This window comes from Sturnus vulgaris, chromosome 4, assembly GCF_052056855.1.
Source record: "Sturnus vulgaris isolate bStuVul1 chromosome 4, bStuVul1.hap1, whole genome shotgun sequence".
NCBI lineage: Eukaryota > Metazoa > Chordata > Aves > Passeriformes > Sturnidae > Sturnus > Sturnus vulgaris.
In genome coordinates, this window is record NC_142246.1 from 31,956,485 (window position 1) to 31,973,270 (window position 16,786).

The 16,786-nt window shown below is 43.3% G+C and overlaps 1 protein-coding gene across 9 annotated transcripts in view; it reads right to left on the bottom strand.

Moving 5' to 3' along the window:
* Positions 1-11,082: 11,082 nt before the first annotated feature.
* STOX2 (storkhead box 2) overlaps positions 11,083-16,786 on the bottom strand; it is a 142,726-nt gene continuing 137,022 nt past the window's right edge. For all 9 annotated transcript variants that reach the window (XM_014880469.2, XM_088163525.1, XM_014880470.2 and 6 more), the window contains one exon: positions 11,083-16,779. In XM_014880469.2, the coding sequence (XP_014735955.1) occupies positions 16,584-16,779 (196 nt within the window). In that variant the 3' untranslated portion in view covers positions 11,083-16,583. The remainder of the gene's footprint in view (positions 16,780-16,786) is intronic.

The window sequence follows — 16,786 nt, forward strand, 5'->3', positions numbered from 1 at the left end:
GATGCTCCCCTCATATTCCATGAACATGGATCCTCTGAAAAGGAAGGTGCTGAGGCACTGCCTGCACAAGAATAAGTCTCAGTCAGCTCCCCATACCAGTGCCAAAAATGGCAATTTTGCAGCAAAATAAGCTGATCCCTTTTTACCAACGACCTTAGTTGGCTATAAAAATGGCATGGCTGGCTAAGGCTCAGCAGATGAGCCTTCCAGCATCCCTCCAGATGCAACCTGCATTGCCTGCACAGACTGCAGCCTCGTGGAGACATTTTCTCATTGGCCCAGACACCGGCCTGCATCCTTCACGAGTACAGAGCCTTCACAAATAAGGAGTGAATGAGAAGGTTTTGCGGTGCCGGTCATCTTCCTTGTCTCCTAACTAATACATCACAGTATATCACAAAACCAGAGAGTATTCTGAGTTGGAAGGAACCCACAAGGACCATCAAGTCCAACTCCTGGCCCTGGACAGGACCATCCCCAAGAGTCACACCGTGTGCCCATGAGTATGGTCCAAAGACTCCTCGAACTCTTGTCAGGCTTGGTGCTGTGGTGTCTGTCAGATGTTAACCCATACACCTCAGGGGGAGGTGCAGACCACACGAACTCTGGCCACTGGGAAGTGAAAGGCATTGGAAAAGCTCCATGTAACATTTCCTCACCTTCTTTTCCCTGTAGGACTGTAGTAAAGGGCAGGTCACAGCAAATCCAACAGGAATTTTTTAAGAAAACAGGGCCTAATGAAGAGGAAGGTTTGAAACCCTGCATTTTAGCATAAGAAGTCTTTAACAGCTGTTTTAAAACACAACTTCCACATACACAGAAAAACATTTTTTTGTGTTAAGTTTCGAAACACAGCTAAGTTAACGTAAGGTTAAAAAATAAGAACATTTCAGAATTACAGCTGGCTGGACACAGTAATTCTCAAGCTTCATAGAGATGGATTGCATGGATTATAAGGACTGTATGGATTATTCTGATATTTCAAATACATGGAAATTGCTATGGACTTAAAAACTAGTGTGACGTTATGCCAAATCTGTATCAATTACACCAGTCCTGCTCTGCCAGGCCAGTTTCATCAGGAAATCACCCTGAGCTGCCAGGCAGCCTGTCCCTAATGCCGCGTGCAGCCACATCACCGCACCGAGGCTGCTGCATGTCTGCTGCCCTCCGCTGGGCCCGCTCCAGGAGCTCCACGTCTCTCTGCTGCTGAGCAGCCCAGAAGGTGACCCAGCTTCCCCCTCACGCTGCCGGTCTCCCCGTTCTCCGCTCTCCGCGCCCGGGCCCGCCCGGCGGAGGCGCCCAGGCCGCGGCCCCTCAGGAGCGCGGAGCCCGGCCCGGCTGCGCCCCCTGCCGGCCTGCCCGCACACTGCGCGTTTGGGACAACACAAGCGATCCTGGCCCTCAGCGAGGGGAAGGATTGGGACTGCTCCTTCCTTCCGTGTCACTCACCGCGATTTGGCCTCTTTCTCCCTTTTAACTCTCTCGGTACCCTCTGCGCTTGGGCCGAGTCCTCCTCGCCTCAAACCTGCTGCCTCCATGTAGCACCCTGAGCAAACTTCCCACCTGCTCCTGTTTCCACAGGAGGATGAGTGGGCAGAGCAAGACCTTCGTGTGTACGCGGCCCTAAATGATCCATGAGAGGAACCAGCTGGATGTACTCCCCACTCTCAGGCTGCATCTCAAGCTGCCTCTGTTGTCATTATCGCCTGATCCCACTGATGGGAAACAAAATAGATAAAAGCAGGAAGGGGAGGAGAGCGGGGGGAGTGACACACCTGCTGCCCTGCTACTCGTGTCCCCTTGCAGCTTGGCTCGAGATTGAACGCAGAACCTTTGGGTCAGAGCTCCCAGCAGCGTCACACGGGAACTCTGAGCTTTTGTCAGCGCAGGGAAACTCCGACCACAACAGTCACAAGTAAGAAATGGTGAGGAGGGATACGGAGAGTGGGCTGAGGTGGGGGAAATTCAGTGCCCGCTTCCCACACCAGCACAGATCAGGGCTTAGCTGAGCTCCAGGGAGCTGATTTTGATCCTCCCTTGGTCGCAGCAAATGAAGGATTTTAGTATCAGGATTGTATCAGTCTTCAGGAGCAAGGGGCACCAGTGCATGCATAGAAGATGTTCCTCTGTCCCTCACCAAGGGGTTGCAGGCAGCCAGCCCCAAAATATCAGCATTCTCTGCTGGGAACACATGACCAACCAATTTTCTGTGGCTGCCAGAGTGGGCATTGACAGCTCTTGAGCAGCCTTCTGTTTTTCCCAAGACATTAATAATACACTAAAACATTACTCATCACTTAGATACATTGTTTGGTGAATATTAATTAAGCCTCAAAATTGGCTGGAGACACTGTCATTGCTTCCTTGCCAGATAGAAAAAGAGAGGCTGAGGTGGCATCAGCTGTTGCAAAGGCTTTGGAACACAGGTCAGGCTTGGAGGAATCATCCACAACCCCTACTGAAGGCTCACTCAGCCTGCTGCTCTCACTGGGCTGCATCCATGCAAAGGCTCCTGGCCACATAAATTTATATAACTGGGCTATGTGTCCATTAGAGGCAGTTTTAACCTTTCTTCAGTGATTCCACATGCTGTTCATCCTACATCACTAAAACAGCCAGTGCACCAGCATTCCCTGTACCCCTATTCAGGTTAGTGTTACCCCTGCAAGGACATGGCCATACCAAGTGACTCAGCAGGAGTGTGCTTCTGGTTTCTGAGAGGTGCCTCACACCCTCTACATGATCCCTGGGCAGAAGGAGGCTCTGACAAATTAAAAATTAATTTTTTGGAAGGGTTTATTTGCCTCCCAATGTATCCATCCATCCATCCATCCATCCATCTGTAAATTGCCCTCTCCCTTGATAGCTTTTCCATGTACTCGATACTGGTGGTGCTTTAGGGTGCAAGACTTTGCTCCCTTGTGTGCCAGAGTAGGCAGCAGTGTGGTTTTCATCTTACAGCTCATCCATTGTCCATGAGAATGCGAGGGCTGAGAGAGGGGTAACCTTGCTGACCACATCCCAGCTGAGTACATTCTGTAAGAGAGAGGGAAAGCAGCCCTTGCCAATCCATGAAGGAATCTTCCAAGCACAGCTATAACAAGGAAATAATTGTGGGTATACAGACTAAGATTAAAAAAAAAGTTGAATATTTTTTAAGGGGGAATTAAAGCAGTTTATGAGCTGGATTATACAAACTGCTTGCTTACACTGCTGCAGGGGCTGTGTGAAGCATCCTGAAACATCCCCTCCTGCCTTAATCTCAAGTGGTTCCTTGCAAGAACACTTCTGACAAAGCAAAGTAACTGGTCTTCCCCCTCTAAGCAGAATAGACTTGTGAGGGCGCCGAGTTTTCTTTGTGTTTCATACAACTTCTTCTGTCAAGAACAAATGGGATGAACAAACCCAGGTCCTACAGACAAGAAGATATTTAATATCCATAATGTGGAGAGCTTTCCAGCAGAAGACAGACTCTGTTTTATGCAGAAATAGTTGAGTGCAGCCTGTAAAGGCCTAGCAATTAATCACACACTTGAAGAAATACAACAAGCTCATAGAGACTGAATTTTAAATGTTTGCTGCTCCAGTTTGGACAGTGACAAATTAAGGCCCCCACAAAAGCAGGTGTGGCTCTTGAAGAAGCCCTCTGAGGGCAATTAAAAATGGGAAACCAGCTGGTAACAGTGCAGATGCGACAGCTAGGGCAGCTCAGGAAATTAATACAAAGGAGGAGGATGGAGGAATAAATGGTGCAGGAGCTGAGGCAATAGAAATAGGACCTGCTCTCCATAGGGGGTTGCTCCATGGCAGGTGAAGTCTCATCATGTGGGGCAAAATGGTGACAGCCACATATGCCCATTGCCCTGGAGACCTGCCACAGACAGGCTTCAAATGAATCCCTCACTGAAGGACCCCAAAAAACAGAGGAGCTGTTGGTTTTTGTGTCACACAGTTTCCCCTGGTGCCCAGGGGATGGCTGCATTCAAGGATATCTGAAGCAGATGGCCTGGGCATGTCTGAAATTGTCTGTGGTACCCTGTGATGGAAAAGGAAAAGGATGAGATCAAGGGTGGATCTTCCCAAATCAGCTTCAATGAGCTCCAATCCAAAAGGTAATATCCAGCCATATTTCACATACAGTGCTTCATTGTTCCTGGTCAGTTCATTGTCTCCAGTGTTCACTGTTCTGAATCAGTCAAGAAAATGGTAGTTTGTCCCATTGAAAATAAAGAAAATAGTTCAGATACATGACAGATTATAAGGAATTTGTAATTTTCCATTTAGGAAGTGTGAGCAAAATTATAAATAGTGTCATGCAAACAAACTATGTATCAGTACAAGCCAGATGTCCTCATCCCATTTGGAAAAGGATGTCCCCAAGACTGTCATCACAGTTTCTCAGTGCTGTTCCTCACATCTACTCCTACCCTGTCTTTCTCCATACATCCAGTGTGTGTGAGGCATCACTGGGACAGAATTTACCTTCTACCAAAGTACAGGCTGGGGGGCTCTTCCCATCAGTCTGTTCTTCTATAGTAATTTGTTGATAAAAATCTCTTTCCTGTTGTGAATTATATGGACAATTTCTCAGAACAAGCTGTCAGCACAGACCTCTATAGATTACTTTTTTTGTTGTTTTTTTCCCTCTTGTCCATAGGAAAGGTGTACTCCTGTTAACATTAAGCTTTGGCATCCTTCCAGGAAGTTGAGTGAAACAGCGTTTCATTTGAGACTGCTGATAAAAGGGCAGAGTGGACAGGGTCTTTACCAGTTTCAGCCTCTAAAGAAAAAAATCTCTCTAGTGAAGAGCTGCTCATCCACTTGCTTGACTCGGTGAAGCTGAGTATTCTCTTCTCTCTTGAAAAAAAAAAATCTTATTTTGCTAGCCCTATTTCCAGCATAGTGTTGAAGCACAGGAAATTTTCTGCGTAAAAGGAGCTCTCTTTCTGTGTTCCCCTTTAACACTTGCTGCTTGTCACCAGTGTGGGTCATGACAGTCCCAACAGTGCCATCCAAGCCAGAATCCTAAATAATAAGGCAGATGGGCAGCTTCACTGTGAGAAAGTACCTTCCACAGTACCTCTGTACCTGGGCACAGGTATTCATTGCAGCACACAGACCCCCTCTGGCCTAACAGCTTTCATATGATAAACGCATCCTAAGACTGAATAAATTATTTTATAACAAGCTCAGCATCCAGGGTCTCAGTCAGGGACAAGGGCCCCAACTGGCCAGGAACAAACCTGGCCTCAAAAAGCAGACATTTTTGCCAAAAATCCTGCAAGGGTGTGAGAAATTTTGGATGCAACCAGAGAGAGCCACGAATACAGCTTGAGGCTGTACTTGAGCACACAAACAGCAGCCACAGGGTGGAGATGATCTCTGCCAGCACTTTTCCTCTGTTTGAAGGGATGGTAATGGACTAATTTAGAACTGGCAATAGGTAAACAGAAGATACAAGATGAATCTTATAGAATGATCTGAATCCGTTCTGCATCACCCTTCCAGTTCCCCTGACAATCACAGCTAGAAATAGACAAGCCTTCAAGTGATGTTTCAAAGTTTTCACGTACCAGCATGGCAAACACAGCCAACAGCAAAACTTCCCTGCCTCCAAGAAGGGGCAAGAGGAGAAGAAATTACTTGGTGCTCATCCATCTTCCTCCTATAATATGTTGTGTCTGGCAGCTGCAGCCACATGCAAACATCTGGGATGCATCACAGACCTTCTGCTGGAGAGAGGAGATGGTTTTTTGGACACAAAATAAATTTGGAGGTGCTTTGCAGGCTTTGCAAGGGAATGAGCAGCAAGCTATTGCATGTATGATGAAAATGGGGGTAAAAAAAGGAGAAGATTTTATTCTAAGACAAATGTGGGTGCCTTGAGGGTGACCAAAACTTCCAGAAGCAGAAACTTCCTGCACACAACAGGAGGGGGAGGCTGAGACAAGCAATTATGACTTGTGTTTTAGGGGACTGCTTGAGCAGATGAGAATACCTCACAAGGTTTGCAAGATGTGCCTAGTTCCTACCAAGTGGTGAAGGGTGGCAAGTTGTTCTTCAGACCAGGAGTTGACCAGGAGTAAGGAGGACCGTTGCACTTGGGCAGCAGAGAGGAGGAGTCTGCATGGCAGGACTGCCAGATGGCCCCTACCAGGACCTCTCTCCATCCCTTCCCACAGGGCTTTTTCCAGAACCCCACTCTGCCTACAAACAGGGCACCCCCAGGAGAGCCAACCCCTGGCTTCACTGTCTCCTGGCCCCTGCTGGGCATGGCTCAGGGTCACCACATGCCTATAGTACAACCACAGACATGTCAGAACATTCCAGTATGAATTGCCATTTACTTTAATTCTGTATAAACCATGAAGGCAGGCACACGTAATTCCCCACCTCAGCTGACTTTTGGGAGTTCAGGATCCTCCAGCCTTCCAATAACGCAAAGATTTTTTCTTCTGTCTTGAACTGATATTCCTTCTCCAGCTGCTTGTCCTAACTATGACTCCCCTGCTACTAAAGTACATTCTCACATTCCTCTGTCCTTGAGTTTTCTTCTTTATTTTCGTGAACTCTCTCAGGATTTTAGGCCTTGATATTCCAATTCCCTCATTTCCCTTATGGAGAATGGTATCCATTCTCCTTCTCTTCCCCTTGAGTTGCAGAGATCCCAATTTAGATGAAATATCCATGGCACAAGGCAGCAGTCATGCACATAGTAATGTCCATATTGTCTCGAGATTATATTAATCTTTTTCTTTAAAAAAAACCCAACAAAAAACAACTCACTTGCTCTTCTTTGTCTTGAGACTGAACCTGGTGGTCTCAGCTGATTGGACCTGACAACCTGCATCTAATCCAGCATCAAAAAGCAGCTTCCTCTTCTGTAACATCCCAAGCAACTAATTTTTAGAAAGACAAGCAGTTCTGAAATCTGCAACAGTCTAAATATTTTAAGGCAATAGTCTTTCATTAGTTTCTGGATCAAGAAAGGTCCACCCATCTCCAGGCCAATGTTTTAAATGCAATGAAAGAGCTTTTCAAAACTGTTTTTCATTCTGTAAAGCTTCAGTTTTCTGGAATTTCTTTTTTACTTCTGTCTGCAAAAATAAGTGGGTTTCTCCTGTACAAACTGTGATTTGGTGAAATTTGTCTGCTACCTAACAGCAAAGTACGAGAGATAATTGTCTCTCCATATTGGGTTATAGATAGCAATGAAGCCATAAAGGCAAAGGGGACTACCTTAAAGGAGGAACAATAAATATACTGCCTGCCTTAGGTCTGAGGACTCCTGAGTTTCTTCATCATGAATTAATAAATCTCCAGGGTCTCTGGCAACTACTTACGAATAAAGCACTGTGGTTAGAAGATAGAATGACTTCCTTTGTAAGTAAGAAGAAAGTGGGGAGGAGAAGATGGGACACTAGTGTCATCTAGACTAGATGGGACACAGCCCATGATGCCAGGGAGCTTCCAGCCTGCCAGGCACAGGAGCCATGGGACAGCAGGACAATAGAGCTGAGGAGCTTTTTAGGTTTCCTTTTCTACTTTGTGGGCTAAATATGCCCTCCTCCTCCGTGGGGTGAGGCAAGTGGAGAGGGCTTCAGCTGGGGTCTCTGTGGACTTGGCACCTTTGTTCCTCAAGCTGGTCACCAGGGTGGCCTTGTGCACCTGCATGGTTCCTGCCCCTCTCCTCCTCATGGTGCCTGCCCTGATGCTTCTGCCACAGATTTCATCTGACCTCTGCCTCAACCCAGAGTTCCCTGGGAATTTTCAGCACTCCTTTAGAAGAAAAGGAAAAGCCATATTGCTTTGTCTAGGTTAAAAAGGAAGAGGGAAAAAAATAGGTGGTTACCGTTTTACTGAGCTGTGCCAGGGTCATGCTTTAGGTGAGTTTTACAGCTGGACTGCAGTCATCACCAGCTTGTGTCACAAAGAAGCACATTAAACTGCAGCAGCTGGATGCCCAACAGGACTTCTCTGAAAGGTTCACTTTGGGCCCGAGCCAGAGGCTTGCACTAAACTGGACAGAGAAGAGCCTCTCCCTCAGCACAGCCTCCCCAAGATGGGGCTGAATGGCAGCAAGGGGGTGGAGCTGCACAGCTCTTCAGGGAGGAATGGGGATTTGGTTCAAGGCAAGGAACAGCAGTGCAGAGGAAGGAGGGAGACCTCATTGTGAAGCCAGGGACATCCACCATCTGCCATAACCAGAAAGTCAAATGTCCCTCTCTGTTGTCCTTGTCCCTGCCATTGCCCATAATCCTAAGGCACACCTAGCCCAAAGGTTTGCACTTCTGAGTCCTTAAGTTTGCAGTCTTGATGGCTGCTCCTGGCAGTCACTGTCTAATGGTACATGTGCAGCGTGTGCATGGTGGAGACATAAAAACAGCAGGCTCAAGGTACATGGGTCATGAGTGGGGCTTGCATTCAAACCCCTCCAGTGCACAAGCTGCCCTGTAAAGTTCATTACTTAGGTCCTCATTTTCCAAGAACCCAGGTAATAGGACCCAAAAAGGCTGCAGTGCCATGGCTCTGCTCCTCATGTGCATCCTCTGGTACAGAAGTTTAATCAGCAAGTGGTGCAGCCCATCTGTGCTGAGATTGCAACAGGAACCACAGCACAGTGTGTGTGGGTACCCAGGACAGCCCTTGCTGGAGCACAGCCCTGCTGGCAGCTGAAGTGCCAGTGCTGGTGTACCTTTTGACTTCTGCATGAGGAAAGCCTTTATCCACAGGAGAGGCCCCTGGCTCTTGCTTGTCCTCTCCCTACTTGTACCCTACTGAGCACACTGGAAGCTGCTACTTTGCAGCTTCCTGTCAGAGTGACCCTCTTTGGCACTTAAAAGGCACATGGCCTGATTTTACCAGCAACAAGCAAAAGGACAAGAGGAAAGAGATTGAGAGAATCAAAATGAAAGGCTTCACGTTTCCCTAAGCAAGGAAGCAAGGCAAGTATATAACTGTTCCAGAGTATGCACAATCATGTTAGTACATTTATTTACTGTCTTTGCTTACTTTCACATAGCTGGCAGAACAGGGTTAGGTTTTATGTGCTTATTAGGATGAGAGAGAAGAAAAAAGATGTTAAATAAAAGTACTTGGGATTTCCCATTCCTTGTCCCCATTCATCACTTCTGTGACAGCTAGGCTAAAAATACTTTGCTAAATATGAGGACCTACGGGCATAGAAGGAAGTTGCTTATAAATGCAAGCTCAGCCATCTCCACACAAAACCACAGGCAGTTATCAAAGCCCCAGCATCACTGACTGCTCAAAACCCTTCTCTCTTCAAGTACCAGCTACAGTGAACAGGAATGTCAGAGCCATGGGCTCCTTCCCTGTAGTCCAGGAAAGGCCAGTAAGTAGAGGCCATTTTCTTCATATCCATTCTGCAAAGCACAGCTGAATAAACTGCTTTTTTAAACATTTACCTGAGGCCTTGCTTGATGCCCTGAGGAAGACAGATGTGACCTAGTGTTGCAGTACAGTTTAGGGTTTTGTGTCTTCTCTTTGAGCCCTCAAATCACAGAGATGCTGGACAGAATGGCACAGAGTCTTTAAAAGAAGCAGGAGCAGCAGCCAAAAGGAGGAAGAGAACAGAAAGGGAATGGGCCAGAAGAACTCGTGTCAAGTAACATGTAGGGAAAAAAAACCCTACCTGAAAGAGAATAAATGTCAAAAAGAAGCAGAAGATGAGGGGATTCACTAGAAGAAGGATATTATAGAAAGTAAGTTGTGAGGAAAACAACAGACTAAAGAAACAGTTGAGAGGCTGATGGAGTAAAAATCTGGAGAGATCCTTCAAAAAAGTTATATTACAGATGTAAGATATCCATAGATTCAGAGGGATGTAAATCTACTCAGTGCTCTCAGCAGAAAGGCATGGCCTATCAGCAAGAGAGAACTTCTTTAGCCAAGCAGTGGCTGAATATTTCAGCCACATTTTCAGTATGTTACAGGCCATGTTTGACCAAAAGGAAATCACTTCATCAAGATCTTCAGTTTATCTGTCAGCAGAGTAAGTATAAAGAGAATTCAAGCCAGGCTTGCTAACAAGTTTTAAAGTGCAAGGTGTGGTAACTTTGGACAACAGTGATTTCTTTCTAGGTAATTAATGATTAGCCTAATTTAGCACCTAAAATACAAGCACACCATAAGGAGAGAAACAAAGTGCTCTGTGAGGGGAAAATAGTTTTTGAAAACTTCTCCAGTAATACTGAAAAGGCCTTGAAAGTCTGAGTCTACCAAAAGCCAAAATTGATTTTGCCTGTGCAAAGCAGTAGGTCAGTACTGGCATAAAGCCCTAATCAAATCTCGTCTGGTTTTGGGATTTTTCACCTCTGTGATTCAAAATGCGTTATTTCATGAAGATGGATTACAGTGGAAGCAGATGGATGAAGGGGAATGAGCTAAGACTAGGAACAGCATGGTAGCAGTATGTGCCACTAGCAGGTGAGAAGCCAAGGTGCTTAAGGCAGGACCTACTTCCAAGAGTTGCTGCTTTGTTTTTTATCTTATAAATGTTATAAATTCTCATAGCTGACCTTGGCAAACAGTAGCTCTCATCACACAGCTCTGGCAAATCTCCTGGACCCTAAATTTCCGCCAAACCTTCTTCCAGGTAGTGGCAGTTTTCTTGAAGAATGTGAAAAATATTCCTTGGGTGTGCACCAGGTCCTCCTTTAGCTCATGAGGATGGAGAGGAGAGGAGAAGAGGGACCTGACACCCGTTGCCCTTGGCATCAGGAGATCCTAATGGACTTCTCATTTCCTGGAGCTTGGGTGCATCTCAGCTGGGCTCTCACATTCAGTGGAGATCACACTGCCCCTGCAGTTGTCAACTTCATATCCAGTCTAAGCCAGGAAAAAAAGCTGTATTTTTCTCCCTTGCATTCTTAATGGCCCAAAGAGCTTTTATAAAACATAGAGGAACACAGCAAGTTGTTACAGTATTTGTTTATCTGAGATTTCTGGTTTGATGTGCAAGGTTTCCTAAGTGAGGGAGAGAAACAGCATGTTAAATGGAAATATAAGTATACTCTCTAAAAACCACCGATGAGTGCAAAGAATCCACTTAGAACATATAACCAAATGTTATTTAATATCTTAAAAAGTAACACAATCCAAAATGGATATTTCACACAACACTACATAAACAACATGAACACAATATTACCATATGGAGGGACTTTCAAATATAGACTTACAAAAATCCCTGTCCTTTTTTTTCCTTTAAATTATTATACTAAGCATGACAAGTAATCATCATTTACAATATGGTACACTGACACAATAAAAACCATGTTACAAATGTGCTGTTATAAATCAGTAACGTTAGGGAAGACATTTCATGAACTGCAATTATTTCATATGAAATACTATACAATATAAACAGAACATCCATCTTGGATGACCTTTACAGCAACCAGAGACCAAGTAATTTTTAAATTTTTTTTCAGTGCAAACACATTTATACAAGGCAGTCTTGGCTGCAAAACTCCCTTCTAACATACAGTAAGTCCCACTTGCATTTATTAACTCATTTAAACCTAATGCAACAGCCACATTCAGTCACTCACAGAAAATTACCTGCAGAATTATGATCCCTTTAAACTTAAAATCTCCTCCACACATAAAAGTAACATCTGTGCCAATTACTCCAAGGGCCCTTTCATACATCTGGGTGGGTATCCTTTGGGTGGCTCTAACCGATACACAACGCGAGGGCAGTGCACCACGTGGGACATCACCGTTCCGAGGCGGGGCACGCCGGCGGCTGGCGCGGATGCCGCTGGGTGGCCGCGCATTTCAGCAGGGATGCAGCCCAGGCTGCGCTCCCAGAGCCAGCTGCGTGGCCTTCTGCTCCTTCTCTGCGTTCAGTGTCTCGGGGCGGGGGGAGGAACACGGAAACCCTCAGCTCAGAACTGAGCTTCAATGGAGTTAACGACCCATTCCCATCTCTCTCAGATCCTCAGAGATCAGGGGAGTTATGCCAGATTTACACTCGCATAACTGAAACCAACGTTTAGAGCGCCACTATAAAAGAAGTGTGATAGTCCTGTTTTCTTCTAGCACCAGCTTGGCTTTTGGTGGGTCCACTGCATGTGTCTCATGCAGTAATGATGCACTTTACTTATGCTGGGGGGAACATTTTAGATATATAGCCTTCTTTTTTTAAAGAATTTTGTAAAAAATAGAACTTTTCTCTCTAATACTGTACAGTTTTCTTCAGAAGAGCAAAGAGAATTATAAACTGTGGGTATGACACCAGATTAGGAGTGCTATTTGTTTTCTCAGCACAACAATTTGAACAATTGTGCTGGGAAAAGCACTACAAAATGTATTTGAAAAACAAATTTTTAATTAACATGACTGTTTCTAAAACCACTGCTGCCAGTACTTGTAGGACTGCATATTTGGTTTTGGAACTGATAATCCAAGAGTGTCTGCAGGGTCGTAAAGTAATTTCTTATTTAAACAAACTAAATCCGCCAAAAGAATAATTTCAGAATATAAACATTAAACACTTTGGTTAACTGTTAAACTTACTGAAGTAACTTTAAAAAAGCAACTAGTTAATAAGTTAGTCTACAGACTCTTAGCTTTTGCTTTTTCCAATGGGCCCAGACAAAAAGTAGGGTCAGTGAACTTTGCCTACCTCACAGGCAAGTGCTTTGAGACCCTTAGGCAAAAAGATGTGATTTAAGTGCAAAGTATTATCTGTGTTCATGATGGCCTCTGAATACCGGTTTGCTTGTTCTCTTTCCTGGAAATGACTACTGCTGGCAAGCACTTAGGCCACAGTTTTCATTAAAATATTTGTTTTCCAATACATTTTCATTTTTTAAAGTTGAGTGAATGTTGTTTCGCATATAACAGTCATTTTACAGTGGTGCTGGGAGTCAAATGGTTAAATGGTTTCTTCTAAATTTTAACAGAAATACTTAAAATGGCAAAATTAGCTCAACTGATGATTGTATATTAATTTGCATCAGGATAATGGTACTAGGTTTGCTGAAAGGTGTTCATAAATCGGGATTTGTATATAATGTGATCTGCTAAGGTTCAACTGCCACTTTCTTCCTTTGGTTTTTGGAAAAATCTTTCTTCCCTCTTGAAAGGTGGCTTGTTGCAGCTGGCTACTTTTCAAAAGCCAGCTTAATTTTTCTTGGATACTTGCCCATGTTCTTTGAACAATGGCACATACCTCGAGTAGGGACCTTAATACTGCTCCCAGCAATGTCAATTAAAGGCTGTTGGTAATTTCTATAGGAGCAAATGTTTTACGTGCACACAATCTAGAGACCAGAATGCGTATCATTAAAGTAAGAGCTGCTTTAACACCTTTGCCAGTTCAGAGAAACCATGACGTACTAATGTTGACAAAGATGGAGGCAGAATAGGGCCCCAAGTATCTGAAGGCTGCCAAGAAAATACCCAGAGTGTCTTCTGTTAAACCCCAAACTGTCAATCATATTTCACAGACTGTAGATGTTTCTAATTTGCTAAATTACAAATACATTTTCAAGTTCTACCAGGCAGAAATTTTAGCAGTAACTGGGGAGAGGATGGAAGGTTTCAGCCTCCCTTTCACTTTTATCCCAATTATGCAGCCTTGTCAAAGTCTTTAAGTGACTCATCTGAAAGCCATCTTTTTAACATTGTAGAAGGAAATTGTGGCAATGGAAACATGATGACTTCATATGCAAGCTTTGACACACAAGAGAATGCCATGACCTAATGCTTCAAAGTTTCTAACCTTGCTTTGTACAATACACTTTTCATGTTGCTGCATTTCATCAAATTCATGGAGGTAGTTATATGTGTAAAAAAAATTACCATAAAAGTAACATGTTGTATTATAATAATACATATTAAGTGTGCAAAATGCCGACAGATTTGTGTTGACCCTTTACAGTTGAACACAACACAGATTCAACCTAATCTAACTCTGTAAACCTTTAAATTGATACATTAGAAGAATGATAGATAAGCAACCACATAATACAAGGCTATGATTTCATCAAAGGATTAGGGTGACATAAAGCACTCAAGCTCCACTCTCGTGGTTTTGTTACCAGAACCTCAAGATGGAATTTTCTTATTTTCCATTGTTGATTTTAAAAGGAAAAAAAAAAATCAAGATTAGAACGTTTCTATTTGAAACTTCTGTTTACATTCCATATTCCAAGAGTCACATTAATATTGGTACAATGCCATGTCAACATTAATATGACATTTATGTTGTCTGCTGGTCTCTGGGAACTTTAGGAAATTACATACTATACAGTTTACAGGTATGTACTATCACATTTTGTTGGAATTATGTCTTCTGTACAACCAGCTGCCTGCACAAATTCTGATTAGCTTATGACAAACAATTATTTCCCCAAAGGTGAAATCTGTTTCTGCTCTTCACATTTTAATACTGCCATTAGTACTTCAGATCATTGCTGTAATTTTTTTATCACTTCGATTTTTAAAAATTTTTATTTACTGAATTGACACACACTACTGATGTCAGAGCTCATCTCAGAAACAAAATCACAGTCAGCCACTGCATAGTATATGACAATTCCCCACAAAAACTCTGACTCAAGAGTTTGCATGGAGTAAGCACAGCTGGAGTTACATACTGAATAATAAGATGCGTCATGCAAAGCATTATATGGTAATTAGAGCACGTCTTGGAAGGTATGATAAGGCAGAAGGCTAAAGGCCAAGTGACTTTGATAACCAACCAAAAGCACAATAATTTCCTTTATGTGCACTGAAAGGTCTTATTGCTCCAATGAAATGGAATTTGTACACTGAAATCAATGAAAACAGACCTGTGCATTAACTGGGTATTCTTGACAGAACTGGAAGCTGATTGTGTCCAGAGTTAGAAAGCTGTTTTTTATAAGTAAATTAACTATATCCGATGGTGTAACATAAGGCTGAATCATCAGTAAAGACTTCTGATGACAATAGAGAACATAAGTGAAGCTCAAATGACTTTGTATACAGAGTAATAAATGTCACCAGAACCTGATGAAAATACTGTGTTTTAATATGTACAGCTGGGTTTCATACCGGTGTACTACAAGAGCTAGACAGGGTAAATGTCCCTTTTCTATGAAACAATTTGGGCTGTTGCACAGTTTAGTATCTTTGTTACTCTTCCACCAATTTGTCTGTTCTGATAAAAAAGTCAGTTTGTTGCATTACCAGGTTGCATGAGTAACAGAGCAGAATGGGACCCTATACCTAAAATTACTCTTGGAGTTTAACTATCTGTAGAATTTACTCTGCAGTAATTAGCATAGTATTAATTACATTGGAGTAACAGTTCAGGGAGAGCAATTAGGCTGTACCGTGCCTGTAGGACTCAGATTTCTACTGCAAACAAAGTGGACATACAGAATTTCTAGAAACCAGACATGTCCATAAAATGCTAAATTGCAAATAACATCCACTGAATAAAAAGGCCAGAAGTTTATAATTCTCTAAATTTTGTTCTCTGATAATCATTACACTGTATGCTATTTTTAATAGCCTAATTTAGGCACTCTATTTAATAAGCTACATAAAATAGATTTATGTCCTTCCACTAGAAAGAAATCAATTCTTTAGGCCATACTTGTCATTTATATCATAAAGGATATTTTTGTTCCAAGAAATTAGTTATCCTGATTCGTATATTAATGGCAAGTTGCAATACCAGAAGTGACACAAGAATTAGATCATCTTTTTAAAATAAGTGAATTATACTGAAGACATTTAATATCTTTTGTGTCACTCCACACTGTGGCTCCATGACAGTTACATCTTTCCCTTCCCTCCCCACTCCCCCCTCTATGCAAAGGTCCACCTCCTCACTGGTGACTATGGAAGGTCAAGTAGCAAGTCTCATTAAGTAAACATCTCTCATATTTTTGAAACAAAAGGAGGAGCCACCTCCATTCCCACCCTCCATACCTAGGAAAAAAGCAAATCAAAACAAACCCCAAACCTCCTTTTACTTGTTTAACCAGGTATTTGTAAAATTGTGTCACAAAAATGCACAGTGAAAATGACTGATTAGTATTAATAATTCACATATAGAGCTGAGGTCATGATTTGTCATGTTTGGCATTGTTTTTCCTCATGGTGATCCTGGCTGGTTACTTTCAGCAGTGGCTCAGTTTTTGAAGATAAAAATTGTGAACTCTGCAGCAGAGTTTAGCCTCTGACCAGGGGCATCACACATCTGTGGCATTTTTTATAATGAAGTTGGCAACTGCATGGACATTGAAAATGCAGATTACACTTACAGTGTCTAGACTTTCATATATGTGCTCAGTTACAATTAAGTGAAGCAAAAAGTGTACATATTATCCCTACTGCTATTCTGTTGCTACAGAGCCGCAAATGTGAAAAGCAATACCTTGAAATAAAGACTTCTTTGTTGCCCCTAGTCTACATAGCAGCACAGTTTAAATGAACACTAAAACTGTGGTTGAGATGCTTGTTTTATTTTTCCCCAAAGATGTAAACATCAGTCCCAGTGTCGTAAACTTTGCTGTATAGGATGAGACAGACGATCTGAGGCAGGCTGACTATCAGACACTAGTGACAGAAGCTTGCAGGCAGTTACCAGGTTTCTGCAGTTTCTCAGCTTCACTCGTGGGTGGGTCTGCAGTGGCTCGGAAGTTGAATGTTGGGCCTGCACCACCATGAGCAGGGCTCAGAGCAGGGTTCTGACGTCTGTTGCTTTCAACAATACTTGAAGTGTTGGATGCCAGGCTCTCACGAGTACTGGAAT